The following is a 27,906-nucleotide window of genomic DNA, read 5'->3' on the forward strand; positions in this document are numbered from 1 at the left end:
ATAAGTTCTGTGTTGCTTGCATGAGTTGGCCTCAATAAAAGTACTTGGCTCAAGATTCCTTCTCTTCAGCTTGGGTGTTACTAGCGCTTGAGAGAGCCGCTAGTTGGAGATTTTTATGGAGAATGATGTGTTTATGAGAAATGGATTCATTAGGAAAAATCCTTCTGTGATTTTAGAAAAAGAGTCTTTGTAGAATCTTAAGAATGAGAGTAGAGGCTGGAAGAAGAGCTGTCAGCGGTTAAAGGTGTGAATTTAGATTTTATACAAATATATGAATTAGTACCAGAGAGATGGTTTAAGAAAGCCAAGTACACTGTAAGACAGCTGTAAAAAATGAGAACATCCTCACTACTGACAGACTCACTGAACTGAGGTGCAGTGAGAAAATAATCAGACAAATCAAAAGGAAGACAATAGGTCAGACTTCTTAATTCTTAATTTATGAGACTCTGGAGTACATGTAGCAGGCAATCAACAAATTGAAAGGCAGCCTCGTATTGTTGATAGAAAGGGGTTCAGACATTTTCTCCAGCAAACCCCACAGTATCCTCTGAGGATACGCTTTGAGCCATCTGTTTCATCAGGGGATTAGAGTGTTTGGGGATTTTAATTATTTAACATTAACCTTGATGGAGAACTTTTAATTGCAAGAAGAAAACTTGGGCACATTAAGGCAGAAAATACCATGTTTGAGAGACATATGTAATAATTAGGGTAGATTGACTTTCAAAAAAAAAATTACTCAGTGTAGACAAGAAAATGAAGTAATAAGGAGCAATGGATGAAAGGCCATGAAATTCAGGCAAAGTTTGGCTCTGCCATGAGACCACATTACTGAGTTTCAAAGTGATCTTTAAAAGGAGAGTATCATCGTACTGGTGGGATTGTGCATTTTTCTGTATCACTGTACTGGGTTGTGGGTGCGTGCACGTGTGTGTGTATGAATCTGAGCATCATTCTACAGATGTCAGGCTATTTTCTAGATCATGACAGTTTGGCTTTGGTTTAGCTCATCTCCCTCTGGAAGTGAATTGCGTGTCACTGTAAGATTGCTGATGGCGTTAGAGGACAGTCTCCATCAGGTATTAGACCTGGAAACTTTGGTGGTTTGTGTGACGGTTTTCACCAGCGTTGGGGTGTCAGGCTATAAATAAAGTACAAATAAGCTATCAGGTGGACTGAATCTTTTTTAAGTAAATCAACACCATGACCATACCATAATGTGTATCATATACACGTAAAACAAGAAAGGGAGAGTGCAAACCCTTCTAAAGGTTTGGGGAAGGAATTTAAATTTCCCTTAAATTTTATGTTTTTCTGTTTCTTATAGTCCTCTCTTGATTTGTTCAATTCAGAATCCAAGAGCAAGGACAACAGGGCGTGTGTCTTATCTATTTATAGTATTAGCACCCGATAGTGTTTGGCACATAGTTGTGCTGAAAAATATATGAAAGAATGAAAAAATTACTAAATAAATGAATTGTTACTCCTGAAGTTATTGTTGTTGAACTTCACATATGCCCATTTTCCCTGAGGAAGGTAGTAGACTGTATGTATGTATGTATGTGTTAACAGTATTTATTTTAAAAAGTTCTTGCATTATGCTGGAAACTAGGAATTTATCCCAGACTTGCCTCCTCTCAGAATTGGAGAAAAAAGTTGAAAGGCATGTATTTTCTAAAGTTAATTTTAACTACAATTTGAGGAGTTTGGATGTTACACGTGTTGCATTGAAATGATTGGAGACAGCTCACACTTCAGTGAGCACAATCACTACACTAGAAACTGACCCTTATTAACTAACTACCCCTTGAGTAGGACCTTCTGGTAATCTGTCAGAGAGAGTACAGTTGACCTTTGGACAACACAGCGTTAGGAGCTCCAACCCCCATGCAGTTGAAGATCCCTGTATAACTTTTGACTTCCCCACAGATTTAACTACTAAATAGGTTTACTGTTGACTGGAAACCTTACTGATTATATAAACTGTTGATTAATACATATTTTTGTATGTTATATATATTATATACTGTATACTTACAATACAGTAAGCTAGAGAAAAGAAAATGTTAAGAAAATCCTGAGAAAATACATTTATGGTATTTATTGAAAAAAATCTGCATGTAAGTGAACCTGCACAGTTCAAAACCCTGTTATTCAGGGGTCAATGGTACTTGCTTCCCCACCCCGTATTCATTCTCTTTCCTTTCAAACCCCTGATTCTTATCTGGGCACATGGCCACCTGGGAAGAAATTAATTATCCCACATTCCTTGTAGCTTGATAAAGCAATATGACATTGTTATGGCCCTGAGAGAAACAAGTGGAAAAGTCCTATGGTGGTTTCTGGGAAAATGTAACGAACAGAGGATGCATGCTTTTTGCCCCTTCAAGTCTTCTTCCATCTTGCTGTCTGGGATTTTGATGGGATAGCAGGAGCTCTGGTCATCAGCTTGAAGCATGACAAGAAGGGACTTCATAGGAATGGCAGAACAGTAAACTCGCAGGAGCCCCCAGACTAGCCTTTGATCGCCCAAGTCTCGACTTCATTTGGTTGATGGAGATATAACTTTTTATCTTGTTTAATCCATAAATTCTCAGGTCTTCGTTACACACAGCCAGACCTAATCATAATTGGACACACTATTTTACTAAGGTCAGTTCTAACATCTCATGATTCCATTGCCCATCTGAGGATTGGTCCTTCTATTCTCTTTTTTATTTTGCCATGTCTCGTTATTTACTCTCATCTGGGAATTCTGTGCCAGGGTTTGATGTTGGCCTTGTTTCAGAAAATAATTGATCTGAGAGGTTACTAGATTGTCTATGGTGGTACGGGGTTAACACAGAATATTCACCAACTATTTGGGGGGAAAGCCTCTAGATTCTAAATTCTAGAATGTCAGCATCATCCTTCTCTCACAAAGTATAGAACCCTCTTATGGTACTTGAGTGTATTTGGCTTTTCCTTCAACACAATCCATTACAGATGGGGAAGCCACTTTTTAGGGGCGTTGGAAAGATAGGCACATCTTATTATGTAGTGCTTAATGTGGATACTTGATGCTCAGGGGCTTTTGGGGCCCCACATCTGGTGAGAAAGCTAATTATAGGTCACTGTTGAGTAGGAGGAGAGATTTTTCTTATCTCTCATTCTTTTGGCTCAACCTCACTTTTTTATTAATCATTGTAGTGGCTTGTATAATCTTCCTCACAAAGAGAAAGTGTTAGCTGTTGCTTTGTTAGGGTAAATATCGAAGTGCTTGATATCTACATCTAGAAATGTTCATCCATGGAAGCTAGAAATTGAGTAGCAAGATTTTTTTATGTCCTATAAGCTGAACTATGGGTCATCTTTGGTTTGATCTGTGTCAGCCTGTGGACCTAGGACCCACCTCGACCTTCCAAATATGTCATCTCTCATAGATGAGAATAGAGAAATTCAGAGAGAAAAAAAGGTACATTTCATTTTCTGTAGCAGCCATCATAGTGACTGTTAGGACATATTCTCTTTCTATGAAGACTGTGAACTTGTCAGCCTATGAAGTTCATTTGTGATTTCCCAGAGACATTGTGTCGTGGTTGAGGACATATTCTAAGGGCTGTGGGGCAAATAAAGAAGAGCCAGGAAAATGGAACTTAAAATGAAGTATTCATTCGGAACCTAGTGATCCATTCTTCTTGCTTTCTAGAGTTGACTTCTGAAAGGATTCACCACAGGGATCTGGGCCAATTTTATGAGAAAAAGCTCCAGATACCTAGGACAGATATCAGTTATGGGAATTGCCACTACTGAATTATCAGAAGGGGTGTTCCTAAGCTTGGGTACATTTTCTGTCTTTCACACTCACTCTTCACGTGCACCTGATGTGTATTGCCGAAGCTGGAAGTCTTTGTAAAGGTTCTCTTTGCCCACATAAAGGCTATTCCTTGTAATTCCACCTGACCTTCCTTAGAGAGCTTTATGGTTATATCAAGTACTTTCACTCTTGCTGGTGGGCTGAAAGGGTAAGCTTCTATGCAAAGCTGTGCTACCTAGGACTAGATGGTAAGCTTTTTGAAAGCATATTGGTACTGTAGAATCCTAACAAGTGTAGTGTCCACTTTGTCACTGATTCTAAGACCTGCGTTAGACCAGTTTGAGAAGTCAGGCAGAGTGAGAATCCTGAGTATTATAAATACAGTGACAGAGTTGGTATATCACCTTTATTTCTCCAACGCCATCATTATCAGAGGACTTAGAGTTCTTTAAAACTTAGTTTTAGTTTTAGAAGCCATATAGTAGTTATTTAAAGGAACCCTTGAAGTAATTCCTTCCCTAAAATGAAGAATTCTTTATTTTTGAGTTTGGACTTTCATATCTTCAAACATTAGTATATCAGATGTCATCGATATTTGTTATTTATTTTTGTCCTAGGGAACTCAGATAGCCAAGAAGCCTAGTGGAAATAACTTCATTAGTTATAGGTATAATAATAAATGGTAGGAGCCAAGAGGTCTTGTGTCCAGCCATTAACTGGCCAGGTGGCCTTAGGCCACTGAGCCTCTCTAGACCTAAGGTTCTCTATTGTTGTATCAAGTGAGGGTTAGAATGAATGATATCTGTGGTTCCAGCCTATGAGATCTATGCATGTTTGTCTTAAATGCATTCTGAGAAGGTCCTTGCCTTCAAGAAATTTCAGCTTTTTTTCTAGATTTCCTTACTTCTTTCTGGCTGGGCTCCAAAAGTAACATGCACTTGTTGTTTACAAAGGAAAATTAAACTAGAAAATGTGTTATACAGAAAGGAAAGGTCTCCTTCAATCCCACCCTCTGAGAGAATCATTCTTAAAATAGGTATATAAGGGTCTCGGTTTATTTCTATACATATATTAGTATTCTTGTGGTAGATATACACATATGTATGTGTATATATGTGTATGCATATATCTATATATCTTATTTATATTGCACTAAAACTTGATTTTTCCAACACGTAACAGTTGATACAATCTTTCCATGTCAGTACATCTAAAGCTACTTTATTTTTTTTAATTGACGTATAATTGGCATATAACACTGTATTAGTTTCGGGTGTACAACATAATGATTCAATATTTGTAAATATTGTAAAATGATCCCCACAAGTCTACTTAATATCTGATATCATACATAGCTACAAATTTTTTTCTTAGGATGAGAACTTTTAAGATCTCTCTTAGCAACTTTGAATTATACAATACAGCATTATTAACTATAGTCACCATGTTGTACATTATATAAGCTACATTATTTCTAAAATGCCTCATAGAATGTCACTGATTGAATATTGGAGGCATACCAAACACACATTTTGGCCAAATGGTCAAGTGTTAAGTCATATTTAGCTGAAACTAAAGCTAAATATCAGTGTCATAGAATGGATGTCTGGAATACAAAAAAAAAAAAAAATCTGAAATTTTCAACAAAGCTTGAAATTTTTTAATAAAAGTTTTTAGTGTCACCTTTAATTTTGACAATATACAGACATTTTCCTTTCACCCTACCGCCTGCTGTTAGATTGATCCTCCGGTCACCGTGCTATACTACAGAGTTTGGTACTGTTCCTTGGCAATTAACCTTGCCATCTCCAATAATAACTAGGTAAAGACTAGGTTGTAGTCTAGGTAAAGACTTCTCTCCTCATTAACGACTGGCCTTGGAGATTTGCATGATGATCGTGAGTTTGATTGAAGGAATCCCAGAAATGGAAGCATTGTTGCACTGCTTGAAACATCCTTTCTAAATATTTTCAGAAGCATACTAAAGATTGCTGCCAACGCATATATCTAACTTTCTAACATTTTTGCTGCCTCACACAATTAGTTGATTGAAAAAAAAATTCTGTCACTAATTTTGGGTCTAAAATTATGGCAGTCATGTCGTTGACTTTCAAGATGTAACAGAATCGTTTCAGTATCACTTGTATCTTGGCTTTCATTCATGCACACCAACTTCAGCATTGTTTCTGGAATAGGATAGGAGACTTTTTATATGTAAGAAAAATGTGAACTCTCAAAGTCTTAACCAGTTTTGTTTAAATCCCCCCCTCCCTTATTTAGGAAATTTTAGTGAATGAATTACCTTAATAAGCAATCATTGGATTTAGCAGCATTGCTATTTTGGTATGCTTATCTGCAAAGTAGAATATCATGGGATTTTTGTTGCTGTTCAAGCAGCCTATATAACAGGGAACTAGCTCTTCCTCCATCTTGTTTGAGGCTATTGTGTGAATATACAAGGCAGTTCCACAATCTCTTGTAACTCATGCAATTAGTCTTTGGCTGAAGAAGAAGGAAGAAAGCACAGTACTCCTTATATGCTTTCTCGTTCTGTTCATTACACTGTGCCATAATTGCCTTATGAACACAGAGCTGGTGAGTGTGATTCCTAACACACCCTTCCCCGTGTTTGTTCCATTGTCAACCACAGTCAGCTGTCACTACTCCCTGGTTTCTGTACGTCTTCATGTGGACTCACCATGTTCCGGTGAGACATTGGGAACTCTTTGAGCAGGAGAGTAAAGCAGGAGCAAGATTGCATGCATTGTTAATGTACTGTGCTGTTGTATTTAGAGGGGGTCTGCGTGTTCAGACGTCTGACGCCCAGGATAGAGGAGGGGCACCATTCAGTGTTTTTGTGCATGTTGCAGTCTAATTCAGGAAGGAGAATTTTGCTAACATGTTTCCCAGAAGCACTTTTGATGCTGGAATTCATCATCTGGACAAGTCTGAGTACTCTTTCATCTTCAGTGACAGGATTAGAGAGGTTGGCGTTCTGTAGCCGTCTAAAATTTTAACAAGCTTATTTTTCCAAGTTGGCCTCTATAGGATTTATTTATTAGAATTTTAAAAATGTGTTTTGAAGTTTGATTACCATAAACAAAACATGTTTTTGGTATCTCATTTTCCTCAGTCATTTTCTTCTTTGTGTTGCTTATGTGTATGTTTTGTATGAATCCGAGAGGACTTCATGGATGTCATTGTGATTTTACAGACTTTCCTGTTCTTGAGATTTTTACATTGCTCAATTAACAAAAGCCATGTCTGTTAACTCTACTCTCTTAATCTCTGTGGATCTTTTTCTAGATTTTTTTCCCCCCATTCCCTTAGTTTTCTATTACCTTGGTCTCATCTCCTGATGATTTTTAATGAATTTTGGATACTGGTTATAAAAAATAGTAGAGATAATTTTAGGCTATTGATAATGTCCTTTTCCTCCAAAAAGGATATACTTCTGCTTCTTGTGGGCAGAATCAGAGGTTAAGATGATTTACAGCTTTGCCTCAGGCTGTGTGAGGGCTGGCTTATTCCTACTTGGTCTCCACTTCTTTTTTAAAAATTTTTATTGATATGTTAATCACCATCCATTACATCATTAGTTTTTGATGTAGTGTTCCATGATTCATTGTTTGCATATAACACCCGGTGCTCGATGCAGAACGTGCCCTCCTTAATACCCATCACCAGGCTAACCCATCCTCCCACCCCCTCCCTCTAGAACCCTCAGTATGTTTCTCAGAGTCCATAGTCTCTCATGGTTCATCTCCCCCTCCGATTCCCCCCCTTCATTTTTCCCTTCCTGCTGTCTTCTTCTTTTTTTTTTTTTTTTTTAACATATATTGTATTATTTGTTTCAGAGGTACAGATCTGTGATTCAACAGTCTTGCACAATTCACAGCGCTCACCATAGCACACACCCTCCCCAATGTCTATCACCCAGCCACCCCATCCCTCCCACCCCCCACCACTCCAGCAACACTCAGTTTGTTTCCTGAGATTCAGAATTCCTCATATCAGTGAGGTCATATGATACATGTCTTCCTCTGATTGACTTATTTCACTCAGCATAACACCCTCCAGTTCTATCCACGTCATAGCAAATGGCAAGATCTCATTCCTTTTGATGGCTGCATAATATTCCATTGTGTATATATATATACCACATCTTTATCCATGCATCTGTCAATGGTTGGTCCCCACTTCTAAGATGGAATCATCAGGGGTCCCACCTGAAAGCCTCCATTTTCCTCATCCTTGGGCCCCCAAACGGCAATTTTTGACTGCCCCATGCCATAGAACTGCAGAAGCTTCTGCATCTTCACAGCCTCCTTGGTTGTTACTTTATGCCCAGATCTTCAGTTTCTCAATACCACCTTTGGGAATGAACAAATGCCTCAAGGGGAAAAAGCAGTTCAAAATGTTATTAGCTTCTCTTGTTTCTGGGACTTTTCTCACTCGTGTTTGCACCTGGTAGCTCTGTTTGGCCTAGTGTTCCTAAGTTGTTCTCAGCAACAAGCTGTTTAGCCATTATTGGAATCTTACCTGTATTTGAAAGTGAATATTCAAATATTAAAAATAAATACATGTAGCATCCCTTGTTTGCATCACTGTTACACTGATTATATATTATAGTCGTCTATGCAGTCATCACATCATTTATAATATAGAAGTTCAGGAATACCATAGGGGCACCCGCATGGCTCAGTAGGGTAAGCGTCCAACTCTTGATCTCAACTCAGGTCTTGTTCTCAGGGTCATGAGTTCAAGCATCATGTTGGGGAAAAAGTTCAGGAATGCTAAAGATAACACTGAATGAGATATTCAGGTATTTGGCCAAGTTTTAAAAATATACCAGATTGATTTTTAATTTATTCATTTATTATTTATTTCATATATAGCAAATGGTATTTCTTATTTTCACTCCTTTTCCTCTTTCTCTATTGGGTGGTTTAATTCTGGTTGATTTGCAGAAGCTCTTTGTATGTAGGAGATATTAATCCTTTGCTTATATATGGTATAAATGTTTATCACAGCAAATATGGTTTGTATGACTGCTACATTTTAGGATTTATTGAGGTTTTTTTGTGGCTTTTTTATAGGTCTTTTTAAAACTAATATTGCACAGATATTTATAAAGAAAATACACAGATATAGTCACATACATACCTGCACATATATACTTATATATTTGTTCTGTATACATATACGGCCTTATTAATTATATTATTCAGATCCTTTATGTCATAATTTTTTGAAGGATCAAATTGATTCCCCAATAACTAAGAGTGTTAATTTTACCCCTTCTCCTGATAGTGTTGTTCTTGGTCCTTTTTGCGTTGAATTTAATCTTGCTAAATGCTCATATTTTGCTCCACTGGTTTTGGAAATGAGGGGGGTGGGATAGACTCTAATTTTATCTTTGTCTCTTTAATTTTGAATTCTTCACTTCTTTTTCCCTCTTTTAATTTAGAAGAATGGATTCGATGGTTAAGTCACCTGAGAGGTATCACAAAAGAGGAAGTGGCCCTGAACCGAGTCTTGGAGTATAAATACAATATGAATGCATAGATGTGTGTGGGTCTTCCAGACAAGGGGAAGGATTGAAAAAGAAAGAGGCTGGGATGGAATAGGAAGTATGTTTGGAATGTGACAGGAGGCTGACTCAAGCAGAAAGTCTGAAAGTAAACAGGGGTTACTGAGGTGGGACCACATTTTGGGAATCCTGAAGTGAGCAGAGAAATAATTCTTTGTTTATAAATTAGGTGTTCTTAAGACAAATAACCAAGTAAGTGTGCATTTACAAGATAAGCCTTGTGTCAGAGCTTGCTGTCCAGGGTCATCTTTCATGCTTGTTTATGCTGATGTTATAGGTTCATTTTCCTTTATTCCAAGAGCTCAGAGCAGTGTACCATGATTCACATGAACTAATCTCACGCACATTCTTTGAGTTTTACTTTGCATTTGACATTCTAACCAGGTGATTTTTGGAGTGATGTTTGGGCTGATAATCTCACCTCAAAGAGATAATTTAAGCCTGTCATATTATGGGTCAGCTTAGAACTTTCCTTCAGTTCTATTCTTCTGCCTTTTCAGCGGTGCCCACTCCCCACATCATAAATACTTGTTTCTTTGCATACATTAAGCAGATGAGATGAAAATGTGCTAAATATGAGATGGCCATGTCTGCTGGCCTGTTTTGTTATCTTTCCAGAAGCACATAGATGGTGGCTTACTGAGAAGATTGCTGTGTAAAGAAGTGGAACCCAGGAACGTCTATTGAATGCTACAACTGAATTCTGGACAGTTAGCTCTTCAGAAATGGCACTTTTATTCCCAAGGGGAAATTTAAAGAACTCAGCGTTTTCCTTTGGCTCTTGCATAAAATTATGTTTTCTCTATCCCTAGGGGACTCCTTCTCACAGTTCCGGTTTGTTGAGGAGAAAGAGTGGGATGGTGAAGCTTCCTGTCCAAAACAGGTAAGATGGTGGATTGACTCTTCTCAAGGCTGAAGACTAATGCCTTTACGTTATTGTTGAGATAAAGTATCAGGGTAGAGAAGACTAGTGATTCATGTATAGTTTAGTCTCAGTTACCTAAACTGTTCAGAAAATTTTCAGGGAGCTTAAATTATACAGGACCTTGGAGCTAGAATTCACCTGTATAACTGGCCATCTGTGTGAATTACTCAATAGTGTATGGTCATGATTTTGAGTGGATTACTTTGCTATTTGGCCTTCCTTTTCCCTTTCTGTGAAAAATTTCCCTTAGGGTTGAAAATTAATTTTTTCCCCTCACACAGTTTTTGGTATTAGGTGAAAAAAATCCTTAATTTTATAGCTTTACATAACTCTTCCTCTATAGTTAGGAGAATAAAGCTATAAAGTAAGAGCAGATATGGAAGTCATTCCGTGAATCCGTAAAGCCCAGCCACCTCATTTGCTTTGTGTTCATGCCATATCTTCTTCCCAAGGAGTTTTGATTATTTTCCAAGTGCGATTTGACTGATTGTTTCCATAGGAGAGATGACAGGTATTCTAACCCTTTTAAAAAGCACAGAGAATCAGCGGTGGCTTGTCATCTGCTTCCCGACTTCATGGCTAGTGCTTGCTATCTGCTACAATGCTTTGACAATCTTTCCACAGTTTCAGACACGTGGCTGAGAAGCAGACCCGAAGCCCAAAGGTAGGGCACCCTCCTCCCCATTCTGCTACGAGCTCAGTCTCTCTCTCTCTCTCTCACACACACACACACACACACCCGTAGGCGGGTCATTTTCTGTCTGGGCTGGTGTTCTATTTACTTGTTTGGGATGGACATTGGCTTACCATACAGACCAAGGGGGAGGGAAGTTACTTGTGGAATGACTGCCTGTCACTTTATGTAGAGGATGTATTACAACATGGGAAAAATAGGGCATCAAAAATATTCATCTTTGCTTGAGTCTGTGTGGGCATATGCCTGAGGTACAGTTTAGAATTCCAGGACAAATTGCAAACAGACCAATGGAAGTCATCAAGGGATACAGCGAAAGCCAGACAACTCACATTTCAACTCCTTTTGAACCATATCGACAATTAGAGAATATTTCAGTTATCCTGAGACTTTCAAATAATTCTAAAGTTCTTCATGCATCAGAACACTAAGAACTTGTTATTTACTCAATATTTTATTAGATGCAACTATTCAAAGATGAATAAGATAGAGACTATGCTTATTCATTGCCCTTAGCACAGTGGCTAATATATAGTAGATGATCAGTAAATATTTACATAATAAATGAAAAAGTGTGACATAAAATAAGTGGTGTCATCAACGGATCAAGGTACTACTTTGGGCTGGAAGGGATTGAGAGCAGTACCATGGGAAAGAGTCTGAACGGGCCTTGGTGGGTCAGGGTGATGCTGGTTGGTCCTATTAAGTGAGGAGAGCTAAAAGAGCAGCTGTGCTCAGAGTCAGGATGTAGTTGGAGTGCAGTGTTCCCAGAGGAGGCTTTAGGGGTAAGTCTGGGCCAGGTACTGCCAACAGTTGGATCTTCATTTTCTTCTGGGGGGACGTTTAGCATGTGGGTAAGAGAGACAAGCCTGAGTGTGAATCTTAGTTCTACGACTTAGGCGAACTTCTTTCCTTCTCTTGTGTTCTCTTCTGTAAAATGGAACTAATACTAGAATATCACTTGGCATTATAATGAAGATTACATTAGATAATAAATGAAAGCTCTGTAGTGCAGTTCCTGACATGTATGAAACACTCACAATTAGCTCTTAATCCTGTTATTTGTTCACAAAAGTTTGGTTTGGCAAGAAAATGGAAATGGCTAGATTTGACCTGAGCAATATTGGGAAGGAGGGATTGAAGAGGGAAGAGGCGGGAGGCAGGGAAACGCGTTAGGAGCATATGTTTTGGGCGAACTCAAAGGGAGGAGGGCGTGGGAATGTGGGGAAGCGGGAGTGGAAGATGGTTCATTGATCGACGGATTTCAGCACAGGACGAGCTAGACTGTGTCACGTGTGGGACACGCAGACAAGAAGGGTGTGCGGCGGCACGAAGCTTTCTAGCTGGATGGCTCGGTGAGTTGGTGAAGCCATTAATGGGGCACAGAGAGGGCAAGTTCACTCTGAATATTTTGAGCCGACGTACGGGTAGGACACATCCAAAACTAAATTCCTCACTTCCTCGGCAAAACCTGTTCATGTCCCACTTAACTCCTCACTAGGTTCTGGTTTTGCTTGAGAAAGAAAAAGGTGACAAGAAGTTTGGGAGGTATAATGGTCTGATCAAAGGCTATTTTTCCTTTAGTTGCAAAGTGGACTTTCTAGCAGGTTCTTTGTCTTACACAGACACTGAGACTGACAGTCTAATAAGCGATAAGGTTCCTGGACAGAGGGGACGGGTTTTCACTACCCAGAGTTCCGTGCACACTGACCTCAGAGAATTTGTTCTAATTAACGGTCAAGGCTGGCTTCCTGCTGCCAGGCTCAGAGGATGCAGGAGGGAAGGCATCAGGGTGTGCAGGCATTGCAGGTCAGGCTGCACGCTCCGACTGTGACTGACCATCAGAGTCGGCCAGATGGATATGGAGACTGGGTTCTCCAGGCAAAAAGTAACCTCTCGATTATTTTAATACATAGCAAAAAGCTAATTTGTGGTTATTATTCCAACGAAGCCTATCTTTAAATTCACACTTTACTATTACAAGCATTTCACCTCAGCTCATTCTGTATGTTAGACCTTCAGCTTTAGCCCGTAAGGGGAAGGACCGGCGGTGAGAAAACGAGTCTTCTTTGAAAGTGGCACTTGATGGCAGTTTCTAGGCTCCAGGACTCCTGCACCTCCGCCTGCTGGTTTGGAGTGTCTCCACAGCCTCCTGGAGGCTGTGTGGGGTCTATGGGGCCTTGGATGGTGGGTGGGGATTAGAAATGTGGGGGAAGGAGACATTCCAGGAACAGACACAGCTGGATGGCCATCATTCAGAATGTGGCTCAGGAGCACAGCCTGGCCCATCCCTTATCGTGGTGTAGCCACACCTACTTTTCGTTGTTTTTTTTCTTTCCCTAAGATTTTATTTATTTGTCAGAGAGAAAGTACAAGCAGGGGGAGAAGCAGGCTCCCTGCTGAGCAAGGAGCCCGATGTGGGACTTGATCCCAGGACCCTGAGATCATGACCTGAGCCAAAGGCAGATGCTTAACCTACTGAGCCACCCAGGCATCCCTCATTGTTTTCTATAGATTTTTTTTTTTTTCTTTGACAGAGAGAGAGAAAGCTCAAGTAGGCAGAGTGTCAGGCAGAGGGAGAAGGAGAAGCAGGCTTCCCGCGGAGCAGAAAGCCCACCCTGGGGCTCAGTCCCGGGACCCTGGGATCATAACCTGAGCTGAAGGCAGACGCTTAATAACTGAGCCACCCAGGCGCCCCTACTTTTCATTGTTGAGGATATACCTTACAGTCGTGTTGCACATAATGCTAAAGAGGACAGAGGAAGCATGGCCACTTTTAGCCAGACCCCTTCCGCACACCTCAACGGTCCTTCTGTCTAAGTCCTTCTGCTCTCTAAGCTAAGAGAGCAACAGGTGAATGGTGGGCAGGCATGGCAGAGGTGAAGTCCTTGCTCTTTGATCGGCTGAAAGAAAGGGGTCTGCTTGTGTGCAGATACCTGGGCGGTATGGAGGATGAGATTTCCAGTGTATAATGTGACAACTTACCCATGGATTAAGCATTCGGCATCACACCTTTCTACCGGGTTGAGAGAATTTCTCCAAATTTGAAAATGAAGACTTGGCCACCCTGGTCTCATCACAGCCTTAAGGTGCTGAGTGCAGGACTGAGGAAAGGCCTGGAATGCATATTAAATTTCTCGCTTTCTTGTCAGGGTTTTGCCAGCCTCCTTCCTGTTCCCTAAATACACTGTGTTTTTTAGAAGTGAGTTCCTTTTTTTCCACGGCAGGAGCCACATCTGGTGCTGCTGACGTTGCTTACCTAAGAGCTAGCCATCTCGGGAATATTTCAGAAGGGCAGTTGAAAAGCCACATCGTCTCTCTCGTTCCTCGTGTACTGCTCTTGTGGGGATTAGGGGTTACAGTGGGTCTGGATTGAGTGTCAGGCTCTTCTTGAGTGCACCATCCCCACTCACTGTAAACCCATCTAGCCAAGACATTCCAGACATTGCTGCTGTGGAATCCAGACTGGCTAGGTGACCCCTGGCTTTTCTTCTAACTTGAAGCCAGTGATTTTACAATAAGCTGTGTTTCCAGCTGGGCCTGGGAGATCTTTGGTAGACGAGGCAGTCAGCAGTATCTGCCTCTAATGTGAGGTCATTATAGCCAACTTTTGGTTTATTCTTTCTCTTGGGTGGCCAGGGCACCGGAAAGTAGCCGTTAGACTGTCATCAAGCCCTGAAATAATCTGGAATATTTCCTCAACTACTGTCCATTCGGGAGGTCATTGCAGGGATAGGACTCAACTTCCATGAATGGGAGAGGAGTCAAGGGAAGCATTCAGTGTTGGCCTCACGCGGAGCGCTGCTAGCTAGTGGGCAAGTCTGGCCCCTGCCTTCTGGCTGGAACGGGAGCATCTACCTCCCAGGCCCCTTCGGCTGTGCTGATCAGCCCCGTCTCGCTGCTTAGACAGCTCTTCCCTCCTCTCCCCAAGGCCAGCCGTCTGAATTGGAGGGGGAGGGGTCCACTTCAGTTCCATTAAATGCTTATTTTTCTTTCAATTTGCCAGTAATTCCTGAAGCATCTATGGTTTCCAGGTTACTGTGCAGTCTTGATGTGGGGCTGGTCGCTGCCCTGTTCCTGCTCTCAGAGTGTGAACTGTGGCTCCAGAACGTGGCTTGGGTTTTGCTCATCTTAACGCAGCGATGATAGAAAGAGCAACCATATCAAGTGTGATCTAGGGTAGGACTTACTCTCTGCTGAAGTAACGTCAGTGGATGGTTTATTGACTCTGTCATCGTCTGCTTTTTTATCTCTAAAAGGTCATTTGTAATCATCGCCTGATATGTGTGTAATTTTTTGTTATTAGAATTCAGCATTTTATGTGGACTGTGAGTCGCTGGCTCGAGCCCTTCAAGAACTGCCTCTCTCACTCCGACTCAATGTTGCTGCCGAACTGGTCCAGGTAAAAGCCCCGACAGGACTTGTCAGCTGGTGCGGGTTAGGGCAGATGAAGGAAAAGAGTGAAAAATGTCACTCTGCAGGATGTTTCACCATCAGCTTTTCCTTTGATAAAGCTGAGGCTCTTGTATCAAGGTACCATTTTGAAAGTTTTAAGGGAGAATCAAATAATTTTGAGTTTTTTTTTTTTTTTACATTTTACATGTGAAACGTTTTGAAGGATCAAATGTAATGGAACTGAATGAAATGTATAAAATCTGGTATTTTACTCAAAAATTAATGTGCCAGGCTCCGTGTTTAGCACTAAGCAGACAGTGGTGATCAGGCAGACATGGTTCTTGATCTCATGGAGCTTAATCTGTTGGGAAATGTGAGTATTGGTCAAGTTATCCAATTGTGGTAAGTCCCATAAAGGAGTGTAGTGTGCTATGAGAATATATAATAATGAACCTGATCTACTCTGGTGTGATTAGGAATGGCTTTCCTGAAGGGGTGTCAGCTGAGCCGAGATCCAGAGTATAAAAACACATGAGTTGGAATTTAGAGAGGAGTGACCCAGTCAGATCCGCCTTAACACTGCTGCTGAGAATGAGGATGCCCAGGACCATTCTGGCTGCAGAATGGAGGGGATTGTGGGAACGGGTGGGTGTGTGTGTTGGCAAATGTGCATGGGCGTATACACGTCAGCGGAGACTGGGCCACACCCGGAGACTGCTGCAGCAGGCCAGGGGGACAGCGTAGGTGGGACTAGGGCCACAATGGTAGAGACGGCAGAGAATTGGACTTGACCAAGACGTACTTCAAAAGGAAAATTAGCAGGGCTTGGAAAATACTGGAAATGGAGAGTGAGCAAGCAAAGAATTATCCTTGGCCTTCCAGCCTGTGCAACTCAGCGCTGGGGTAGTTATCAGGAAGGGGGAGGTTTGGATGTTATGGGTCTGTGCCTCTGAGATCTCAAAGTGGAAATACGAGTTGGCTATGGAAATCTGTAGTTGAGAATGAAGGGCTAGAAACGTAAATGTAGGAGATAACCAGTGTAAGATAGCAACTGATGAATGAACTGGGGGGGGGGCCACCAAACCTTACCACAGGTACTTCATATTGTAACTGTGGCTCGACTGCATTTCTAAAAAAGTGAAACCCTGGGCAGTACTAATTGTAAAGAGTATCCCAGCAACTGAAATGATCAACTTCGTGCTGAAGCTGAATGTATTGCTGCACTGGAGCAGACGCATGAATTGGTTACCCACCCGACTCTTTTTTCTGTGGCCCTTACTGGCCCTTGGTTTAGGGCAGCAAGTAGAATTCAGGGCTGGGGGACAGGGCAGGGAAGTAGAGAGGATGGCATTTGCCTCTGACGGAATCACCATGGAGCTTTAGGAAGGTTTGGGGGGTGTTTGGGGTTTTCTTAGTGATTGGGAGAGTGCTGCTTTCCCTGTCCAGAGATGTTCCAAGTCCTGACATGCGTGGCTGGGGCGCGTTCCCCACAGCATGGTGGAGAGTTAGCACAATACGCCAGGGAAACACCAAGATGAAGGTGATGGGGCCTCAGGGAGAAGAGGGAGCACTGTGAGCATTGGAAAGTGAGGATTTGTGTCAGATGGGAGAGCAGTTATTCCCAACTGTGTACGTCAGAATCATCTGGGGAGTTAAAAACAAAACAAAAACAACGTGAGGCGCCCACATCCCAGCTTCGTCTTGCACACTGACAAGGATGGATGACTATTTATGGGGAAAGCCATCCTGTTTTAAAAGCCCCGAGGAGTTATTAGCACGCTGGATCTGCTCACGATGCTTCAGCGTGTGAATAAGGGGACATTCTGAGGTTCTACCCTCTCTGCTGCCCTGCTGGTCACCCCAGGCCTCCCTCCAGAACAGAGCTGCTCAGCCTTAGCCCGACATTACAGTCACCTGGAGAGTTAACTTTTGTTAAATTATTGCAGAAAAGTGCACACACATATATAACCGTGGACTCGGCGTCCAATCAAGAATCAGAATATTGGCAGCACTCCCGACGCCGCCCGTCCCCCGAGTCACTACTTCCCTAAAACTACTCTCCTGACTTCTAATAAATAGTAAAGATGAATTTTGCCTGTTTTTGGACTTTTTACAAATGTAATCAAATAGTAGGTTTTCGTTTGTGTCTGGCATTTTTCACTCGAATGTTACTAAAAGTCGTTCTTGATGACTCTGTCCCTTCACCTTTATTATTAGTGCATGTAAGTACCGTGCACAGATCTGATTTGCTAATTACTTCTGGGTGCATTTTACAGGTGTTTATCTCCTCACAGCTCTAAGCATACATACATTCACCCAGCCCTGGGGTACTGCCAGTTCTCAGGGCAGTTACAGAAAGACATGCCCTTCTGATGTCAACTCTGCTATGGCACAGAGCAGAGGTGGGCAGAGGGGGAGGCACGGCCCTGTGGTGTTTCAGGGAGGTTCCCCCCATTCACGCCAACTCAGTAAGGAAGGGTTCTGGGGCAGGGGGGACGCTTTGTGATCTTCCTGTCTGAATTGAATTTCCTACTCCACAAAGTTTGGCTTGTTTCTCTTTCAGACCACCCTTCCTTTAGAGCTTCCTCAGGTGAAACCAAAGAGAAATGAGGAAGGCAAAGGACTGGGGATGCAGTTAAAAGGGCCCCTGGGCCCTGGAGGAAAGGGCTCCATCTCCGAGCTGAAATTGGCCGCTGCTGGCTGCCCCACGTACCTGGATAAAGATGGCCCAAGCCCCACTCCCTCACAGGGTTCTCGGAAACCCAGCGCCCCACTGCAGTCAGCAGCGGACCACTTGGAGGAAGAATTAGACCTGCTGCTTAGTTTAGATGCACCTGTGAGAGAGGGAGAGAACATCACACCAGACCGGACCTGTCAGGACCAAGAATCGGAGAAAGATGGGAAGGTGGCCCAAGAAGAAAAAGGTATGGCTTCCATTTTATTCCCTATCCGTCTTCTCGTTTGTGTGCCAACAGCCCCACCTGCGTCACGTCCCTACCCCTCTCCATCAGCGTCTGACATCCATCTGGCGCTGTCCGCTGACCTTTCTGACAACCTGCCTCTCAGTCGCTACGCCAGGCTTGCAGAGCTGCTCCCTGCCTGATTGCGATTTTAAACCCGGGGCTGCCGATGGGCCAGGCACTAGAAAAAGGCATTCGGATCCTTGTCGCCCTCAGCTGTGCAGCAGCAGACCTTTTAATCGAATTCCCCAGACTTCTGGCTTGCTATTTCGATCTTTCTTTTGCACAAAAGAGCACTTCGGCCTTTGTGCGTGCTCTGTGAGACCGCGGGCCCTCTGCTACAGAGAGGCCGAGGGTGTCTGCTCCATCCCCGCGCTGCATGGACAACCTGTGAGGACTTCCCAGGACTGCTCCGACGGTGCAAGAAAACGGAACTGCTGGTCTTTTTAGAAAACTAGCGAACTGTGACATTCAACTTCAGAATAAATAGAAGAGCAAATCTCTATCCCATTTACTAATTTGTTTAGCTATTACTGTGTCCTCTAACCATAATAGGATGTTTCCTCTAGTTGTAAGCACAGTAATAATCAGGGCAGAATTCTATTATGGAACAAACCCCAAGGAAACCTTCACCCTCAATTTTGGGACTAACGTGAAGTTGTTAACGCTGCTTTTATTTCCCCAGGTCCTGCAGAGCTCTCTGTGATGGAAGAAAAGAATGTGGAATCTGAGCAACCAAGGCCATCAAAAACTATTACTGAGGAAGAGCTTGAAGACTGGTTGGACAGCATGATTTCCTAACATGAAAGAAAAAGGGAAAAAAAAAAAGTGCCTGAAGCAAATTTTGATTGCCTTGTCAGTAAGGGCGGGCCCAAGGCTGTCCTTCCAGAACCGAACAGCTGGTTTCCGAGCATGCCCCGAGCCAGTGTGTTCTACCATGCTTGCCGCAGTAAACGCCTACCTCTCTTGGCCCCGACATCCGAAACTATACATCTAAGAGGCTCACTGTATTTGTTCTCTGGCTTAGCAATCTAATAGATTCCTCGAGGGCAGGGGATGTTATGGCTCTTGTTTCCTCCTTCCTTTCCATGTTTACAGCAGAGCAGGTGCTGCTGATAGAATAGCAACAAGGCATGCATTTGTGGCCAAAATAAACGAACGCTGGTCTATGGAATTCCTTTCTTTCTTGGGTGGGGTGTTTGTGAGTCCCTTTGTCTCGTGTCCCTTCTTCCAGTAATCACAGGACGGCTGTAGAATCACCCAGAAGAGGTACATCACAAGAGGCCGACACCCTGGATTGGTGTGTATTACTTTATTGCAGTGGGCACTTCCTTTGATGTAAGGAGATTCACCTAAACACAGCAGCTCCAGTACTTACAAGGGAACCATAAAGCAGTACTCAATTTGGTATAAGATTGAAATTTTTCTGGATTTTCAGTACAGTACTTCTAATAACAGCAGTTGACAAGCTGTTACTGAAAAAAATGATAGGAGTAACCAAGTGTGGTTTCATAAAGACGGAAGATCAACACAACTCATTAATGGAACTGTCCGTCTGGAACAGAAACATAAAAAATTTGCATAGCTATATCTAAAGAGATTTTAAGGCACTTAATCGATATTTCAGTGTCGACAAAGTGTTGGGTTTTTTTTTTCCTATTTCTTTAACTGCTTAAAGCTTTTCAAGCTGATTCTGAATACATTCACTAGCAAGTACCATGGGAGAAATTTGACTGCAGTTAAAATGATTTTTTAGTAGTTCAGACCATGAGTCACTAGTGGATACTGTCATGTGACATTCAAGTGTTTAAAATTTCAGTATTGTGCGTTGAAGACTTCATACTTCTGGTCCTTTCCTCAATGACATCATTGCAACAACTTAGTTCCATTAGAACTGAAAACCTTGAAGGTATTCTCAACTATAGTTTCCTTGATTTTTTGCCATCTTTTAACATTTTGATAGGTTGTGTCCCCCAGGGATATGTCCCTTAGGCACAATAAGCCAAATCAACTCCAAAATATCACGTATTTGTAATAAACACATCCTCTTGTAAGGGAGGCATTTAGAATAGGTCACGTTTCAAATGTTTTGCAGAACTGTAAAAAGGATTTAGTTCACTGGAAGTTGACCGTCCAGAATTGTGCAGTTTCTTTCATTCTGATTTATCCAAGCTGGTCTTCATATTGTTTCCGAAAGCAGTCACCAGCTGGGAAGAAATCCCAACACCTTTCTTGGTACATCTTCCAGACGTAAGATTCCTGAAATAATGGGAACAAAGGGTACTTCTTTTTAAACCACAGTAAGCTCAAACCCAGGTGGTTTTTACTCTGTAGGTCTCCCTTGGGGAAGGGTGATGGGTCCCAACTAGTACCTTCTTCCTTGCTCTTTTCCCAGCCCAGGCTAGTTTAGGAGCAAAAAGTCATTCTCCAGCTCCCAAAACACTGAACACAATGCAATGATTCCAAGTAAAAATGCTTAAAGATCTAGCAACAGGCTGATTCTATGCCATTTGTAATTGGTAGAAGGCAGAAGAACACACAATGAAGGGATAGTGAGTGCTGGCTCAGGCAGATGCCTGGAGCATTTGAAGGGAGATCTTAGAACCAGTTGCCTCTCAAGTGTCTGAGCTGTGAAGTTTTCCCACAAATCTGATGCTGTTTGAGTATTAGATAACCTATCTATCTTTTCTTCCCTTTGTTCTCTTATCTCTGCATTTGTTTCTCATACTTAGTCACAGAATCCCTCTTGACACATACTTTCACTCATACTACCCACACCTCCACCTTCCCTGTGTCACCCACACATGAGGTGGTTGTCTTTCTCAGGCTGTCTCTCACACCATTTTACTCTCTTTGTTAGAGCCACCCACTCAGCTCCTCCTTGTCTTTGTCTCTGTAACGTTCTCCCCACCTCCAGCTGTTCTACTCTGAAGCGGTAACCATAAGGGTTTAGAAAATGTCAGTGTTAGTTGGGAAGGATAACCAGAAAGTCTTTAGGAAGAGATTGGAGTTGCCTGAGGATTTTGGCTTCTTAGGTCACAAAGAGATGGCGGAATGATGCAGAGGAAAAATGTACGTTGGAGACTAATGAAGTCATCTGTCTACTTCAGACATCCTGTGCTCTGTTGCATCTCAAGACTTCAGAAAAGGAAACTCCTAATGCAGGGGTACGATTAAGACATTTTATTTCTCACCTGACCCGTGTGTTCTGTTTCATCTTTATTAATCAGATACATCAGGAAGAACCTGGAACAAGGAGGAAAAAAGTACAATAAGTGAGAAAAAGACAATATTACTTTGGTTACTCTTTTTGTGAGGAGAAATTCTTTTTACCATTCCTAAACCTTGGGCTAAGGGTACTTGTGAGGAAGCATTTTGGCTACCTTTTTCCTAACTGCCTCTACTTTTTCAGAGAAATAGGCAGAAAGGGCACACACACAGGGGAACCGTATGACATAACTGTTTATTTTACCCTCCTGTTCCTTCCCCAGCCACTGTCCCCTCTGTTGACCACGGATACTCACAAATAGTTGGCTAAGTTGTGCTCTTGTAAGGTGTGTGTTTCAAAGCCATGAGGAATCGTGTCAAAATAGTCATTACCAATCCCACAGATGAAACATTTAGTCTAAGACGAATAAGAGAAGTAGTAAAGGCGTTAGTACACGCGACATTACAGGCAGGTGGGAAAGAGGTGATGATCTCTGATCGGACGGAGAGACCGTGAAAAAATATTTCTCTCTTTAATGCTTCTCGCCAATAGTCCTCTCCTTCACAGTGTCACATCCTTAGCTCCTAGCTAGTGGGGGGGGTGAAGCAGAAGCCAGGCACAGAGGACAGGCACAGCAAACAAACTTTGTCGGTCATTTGCCTGAGACTGGCCCTATGTAAGTGCAGACCCGAGTATTTAAAAAACTCATTTGCTGTAAGATACCAAAATAGAGTTGGAGCTAGTCGAACTTTACCTCCATATCTTCTCGCACTTGCTCCTGCTGGTCTCTTAGCTCTCCAAAAGCATCAATAATAAGACCTGGTATTTTTAAATACAAAGACAGATAAAGTGTTTACAGTAATCTGTTTCGGGGCTCAGGGCAGAGGTTCAATGGTAGAGGCCACATTGTGTAAAAAAAAAAAAAAAAAATTATCAGGCCAACCTAGTAAAGCAAAAATCAGAAAAAAATTGTTGTGTTTTCAAATGCTGCATCCTGGCTCACCCATTTCTCACCTTTCGTCTTGCTCCACCTTTCTGCAGCGCACAGTGCTAGCAGCTTACTCCCTGACCCACTTGGCTCCCCCCAGGCCATCCCTGTTCTATTACGGTGCTTGGCCACTCTCTTTTCAGTCGTCCCTGTGGGCTCCTCCTCTTCTCCAGCTCCTTAAGCGTTGATATAGATCAGGATTCCTCCTCAGTTTCTTTGCTTCTCCTTCCGGAAAGTCTCCTCTACACTCAGATTTTTGAGTACCACCCCCAGCGCTGATGGATCCCATTTGTATTGTTTCATTTTTGTACTGTATTTATATTTATGTGTACTTATTATATTTATTATTTCCCTCCTGTTCCATTCCTGACTTGTCTCTTGGAAGACCTGTTACAGTTAACGGCTTCTTAGCCCTCAACACCTGCATGTTTATAGGTACCTCAGCTTGGCATGACTCAAATTCATCACGGTCTTTCTCTAGTTCCTCACAAGCTATTGACTAGAATATCAGTACCCCTCCCCACAAAAGAAAAATCCTGTCACTCTCTCATGGCTCCTCTCTTTGCTCTTTCACCACCACACTGCCTGGGAGGACCGGCTGTGGGACAAGACCAGCCTCAGGAGATCTCCAGGGAGCAGAGTGAGAAGGTGATAACCAGTTCAGAGCGGGGGATGAAAAGAGGTGTGTGTGGGGGGGTCCTCCATTCAGATTCTCTGGTTTCTTGTGTCAGTGTCTGGGTGTGTCTCTGGCTTTATGTCTAGCCACGTGCATGCATAGTATATGCTGAATAAATTAACTAGTAAATGAATGTACAAACCTCTCTAGATAATGTCATAGATACCGAAAGATAAAGCACTAGGTATAAGCCCTGCTCATACTTAACGTAACTGGCAACATACCCTGAATGATGGCCAGCAAGATGACAATGACGAAGAAGAAGAAGGTAATGTCAAAGACAATGCGGTACATCTCATAAGGGTCACCAGCAGGGTCTTCAATTTCGTCTCCAATGCCCCCTCCGGCTCTCACTCCCACGTACATGTGGAACAGGTAACACTGGAGAAGAAAAATAATGGCAGTTCAGGTCAAAGCCACAGGGTTTTTTTTTTTTTAGGATATTAGCTCTTTTGAGAGGCAGGGGGAGGGCGCTCCTCAGTGGTGTCAGTCCTCGCATGGCTAGCAGCTGTCCTCTACGCCCGCTGGTCAGGGTGGGGTCTCGGGGGGAGGCAAGACTTGTTGCACTTAGCCTTTAAAAGATATTCTTTGCTCATTAAAAAAAAAAAAAAAGGTTTGAACTATTTGACACCTATGAGAGAGTTCATGTAGGGCATGTGTAAGTTAAAACAACTCTGGGCCCTGATGAACATGCATTCGCCAGGTGGGAGTTTGCCTTCATTTAAAGTGCCACCTCCAAAAAAGGCCTCCTTTCCTCCTGCATCCTCTGTGCACCCGGGAGGGCAGGGATTCCTGCAGTGTCTGCGGGAAGACTTTTCCTCCTCCGGGCTGCATGTGTGAGCCAGTGTAGGCATCTGGGCTCTGGCTCCCAGAGCAGGGCGCCGCCCTCTGTCCTGCCTGGAGGGGTGAGGTGCAAAGGGAAAGGCAGTGACCGGGGAAAGGCAGGGGCGGCGAGGAGACGCGGGCCCGTCACACCGGTGCTCTCCCTCTGCCAGCTCACCTGGAGCTGTGCCTTTCTTGCCCACAAGTGGCTGGCAGGACAGGAACCCCACCTCCCCTCCCCTCTCCTCCTGCGCTGACGGTTTTTCAGATGATAGTGGTTTTTCTGAAAGAACCCAATAAATTGAGCACAAGTTTCGTGGGACTAGACCCCCCAGATCTCAGAGACAAAGGACCAAAGCTTGACTTCCAAGAAATTTAGATGCAGGTCCGTTCACATTCAGATAGAGGTAATTTGTGTCTTTAACACAAGCTTGGATGGATGAGAACCCCCCACCCCCCTCCCACTCTGCAGTGTGCTCTTTCCACTTTCCACCTGGGCTTAGACCAGTGCACCTGCAACCTGTCTCCCTCCATCTGTCTGTCCGGGACACTTCTCCCTGTATTCCATTCTAATCTGTTGGGGGCGGGCTCTCACCGTCATCATGTCGTCACACTTCATATCGGGCTCATCGTCATCTTCACTTTTGTTGTAGAACTTGCGGAAGAAGTTGAAGGCCACCACGGTGTAGAGGTAAACCACCACGGCCAGGAGACCGACAGTCAGAACCAGCTGGGGGCGGGAGGGAGACAGGAGAAAGAAGGTGAGTCTTCTCCACTCTTGGAGGTTCTCAGGAGACTCCAAGGTAACAAGAAAGGTGAGGTGGGAAGGGGACAGAGGAGGGGTGGCAGCAAAGGCGGTCCTACCACAGGTGGACAAAACGGCCTATGGGGAGAAGACTGTAATGGTGGTGGGGGTTGTGGACTAAATTCTGTCTCCCCCCAAATTCATAAGCTCCAGCATCTCAGAATGTGACTGAATTGGGCCTTTAAAGAGGTAAATTGCAATGATGGATTTAGAATGGGCCCTGCTGCAGTCTAACTGGAGTTCTTACGGACAGATTAGGACACAAAGAGACACCAGGAGCTACAGGCACAGAGGGAAGATCAAGTGAAAAAGCAAGAGGGTGGCGAGGTGTAAACCAAGGAGAGAGGCCTCCGAGGGAAACCAAGGAGAGAGGCCTCCGAGGGAAACCAAGGAGAGAGGCCTCCGAGGGAAACCAAGGAGAGAGGCCTCCGAGGGAAACCAAGTCTACCCCCACCCACCTTGATCTTAGACACTCCCAGCCTCCAGAACTGAGAGGAAATAAATCTGTTGTTTAAGCCACCAGCCTGGGGTTCTGTGATGGCAGCCCGAGCAGATGCATACTGGGGCCAAGGCACTGGGCCTCAGCAATGTAAGGAGGGATTTAAGGATTGAACAGTGACAGAGCGAGGAGAAGGGTGCCCTCGCTTTTTTTGCAGAGATAGCAGTGAGTGGAGATTTAACAATATGGCTTCTACTCTAACGCTGCTTCTAAAGAAATTAAAGGTTCTTTGGACTCGTGGGTGTCCCTGTATTACATGTTTTCATCAATGACCATGAGTGGATAATTGTCACAGCTTTGAAGCTGCCATAAGAATTATTTATGATGGTTTAGCGAAGTGACGTTTTTCCCATAATCAAGGAATCTGCCTAGAACCTTTGCAGGGGTCATAGGGCGTGCTTATTTCTTGGCTGGAGGAAGTACTCTGAATGAGTATGATGCGGGACCTGTTCATCTGGCCCATATGAGGGACTGGCGGTTGAGCTGGAGCGATGAAGATCACAGTCATTATGAAGATAAGATCTTTGCTCTTGAGTTTCAAGTTGTTGCACAAAAGGGGGTAGGCATGAGTACTGAGATAAATACCAGAAGAAAAGTATTCAGAGGCTTCTTTGAATGATGAATAATAACTTAGCAAACCTCAGACAGCAGATCTCACAGAATGCAGTTGGTTTTAGAAACAGAGAAAGAACCTGGGCTTTGCACCAAGGAAGAAATGGGTTAGTTCTGCCACTTAGCGGCTGTGTGGTCTTGGGGAAGACACTTAGCCTCTCTGAACTTCAGTTCTCTTAGCTGTCGAGTGAGCATAACATCTACCTTACAAGGTAGTTGTGAGCCTATCACAGTCCCTGGCCCATGGCACAAGCTGGGCACAGTTTTGTTTTGTTTTACAATCTTGCCAGAATTTATTTAGCAAGCCCATATAAGAAATTCATTGTTTGAGCTTTCCATTTAAGGTACGCTTTTTGTAATGTCATTAAGCTAAATCAATAAAAACCGAAGTTTCAATATCTGAGTAAAGGGGAAGGAAAAAATTCTAAAAGAACATATTATAGAACTGGTGTTCCACAGATCACACTTTGGGAAACACTGACTTTATAGGATCATCAACCCAAACAAGAAACATCAACTATTGCTACTACCAGAAACCTAGAGGAAATAAACCACCCTAATACCTGATGATCTAGCACCTTTTATCTTTTAGAAATTTTTCTGAGTATAGTTGACAATGTTACATTAGTTTCAGGTGTACAATGTGGTGGTTTACGCCGTGCTAAGCAGAAGTGTAGCTCCCGCCTGTCACCATACAATGCTGGTGCAATACCACTGTCTTCCCTACGCTGAGCCTTCTATTACCACAGCTTATTCACCCCTCACTAGAAGCCTGTGCCTCCCACTCCCTTCACCCATTCTGCCCAAACCCCTAACCCCCTTCCCTCTGGCAACCATTGGTTCTCCGTGTTTATAGATCTGATTCCAACACCTTTCGTTTTAGAACAATTAAAGGTCAATTTTGACTTATTTTTTTCTGGTTGGAATTCCTATTTTTTTAAGGTGTACAAGGTGATGATTTAATATATGTATACATTGTAAAATGATGCCACAATCAAGGTAATTAACATATCTGTCACCTCACATAGTTACAATTACTGTGTGTGTGGGGGGGGACTGTGAGAACACTTCCAATCTACTGCCTTAGCAAATTTCAAATACACAATACAGTATTTTTAACTACAAGTACCATTCTTTACATTAGATCCCCAGAGTTTATTCATCTCATAGCTGAAAGTTTGTACTCTCTGACCAACACACCCCCTTTCCCCCAACCCTGGCAACCATCATTCTACTCTTTGGTTTTAGGAGTTCAATTTCGTTAGATTCCACGTATAAGTGAGATCATACAGTATTTGTATTTCTCTGTCTAGCTTCTCTCACTTAACATTAATGGTCTCAAGGTCCATCTATGTTGTTGTGAATGCCAGGATTTCCATTTTTTATGGCTGATTAATATTCCATTGTATGTACATACCACATTTTCTTTATGCATTCATCCATTGATGGACACTTAGGTTTTTTTTCCATTTCTTGACTATTATGAATAATGCTTCAATGAACATGGGAATTCAGGTATCTTTGATATAGTGTTCTCATTGGCTTTGGGTATATACCCATAAGTGGGACTGCTGGATCATGCGGCAGTTCTAGATTTAATTTTTTGAGGGATCTCCATACGGTTCTCCATAATGGTTGTACAAATCTTGGCACATTTAAACTTATTTCTCTACTCCCTCTCCTACACAAAGGTTTAGAGATGGGAGGGAACTCATGTCTCATTTATGAAGTTACACTTAATGAGGAATGAAATGCTAAGGAGTTTGTTGACAAAAGGAGCCACTAGAGGATTTTAATCAAGGGATTGACCCTGGCAACACTGTAGAAAACAGAATGGATATAGATGAGGCTGGACATAGCCATGTCTATAAAGACAGATACAGGTGTGTGTGTGTGTGTGTGTGTGTGTGTGTGTGTGTGTGTGTGTGTG

General features: G+C 42.8%; 2 protein-coding genes across 2 annotated transcripts in view; one reads left to right on the forward strand and one right to left on the reverse strand.

Moving 5' to 3' along the window:
* Positions 1–19,540, forward strand: part of AVEN (apoptosis and caspase activation inhibitor) — a 173,896-nt gene extending 154,356 nt beyond the window's left edge. The window contains exons 3-6 of the mRNA XM_025884029.2: positions 10,205–10,275; positions 15,318–15,413; positions 17,970–18,330; positions 19,052–19,540. Coding sequence (XP_025739814.1) covers positions 10,205–10,275; positions 15,318–15,413; positions 17,970–18,330; positions 19,052–19,167 — 644 coding nt within the window. The 3' untranslated portion in view covers positions 19,168–19,540. The remainder of the gene's footprint in view (positions 1–10,204; positions 10,276–15,317; positions 15,414–17,969; positions 18,331–19,051) is intronic.
* Positions 19,541–19,668: 128 nt separating this feature from the next.
* RYR3 (ryanodine receptor 3) overlaps positions 19,669–27,906 on the reverse strand; it is a 518,087-nt gene continuing 509,849 nt past the window's right edge. The window contains exons 98-103 of the mRNA XM_073877464.1: positions 24,656–24,790; positions 23,463–23,619; positions 22,329–22,393; positions 21,891–21,991; positions 21,561–21,612; positions 19,669–20,625 (exon numbers count right to left, since the gene is read on the reverse strand). Of these exons, the coding sequence (XP_073733565.1) occupies positions 20,530–20,625; positions 21,561–21,612; positions 21,891–21,991; positions 22,329–22,393; positions 23,463–23,619; positions 24,656–24,790 (606 nt within the window). The 3' untranslated portion in view covers positions 19,669–20,529. The remainder of the gene's footprint in view (positions 20,626–21,560; positions 21,613–21,890; positions 21,992–22,328; positions 22,394–23,462; positions 23,620–24,655; positions 24,791–27,906) is intronic.

The sequence above is a fragment of the Callorhinus ursinus genome, unplaced genomic scaffold (genome assembly GCF_003265705.2).
Source record: "Callorhinus ursinus isolate GAN/ISIS: 27379988/994484 unplaced genomic scaffold, GSC_fseal_2.0 scaffold25, whole genome shotgun sequence".
NCBI lineage: Eukaryota > Metazoa > Chordata > Mammalia > Carnivora > Otariidae > Callorhinus > Callorhinus ursinus.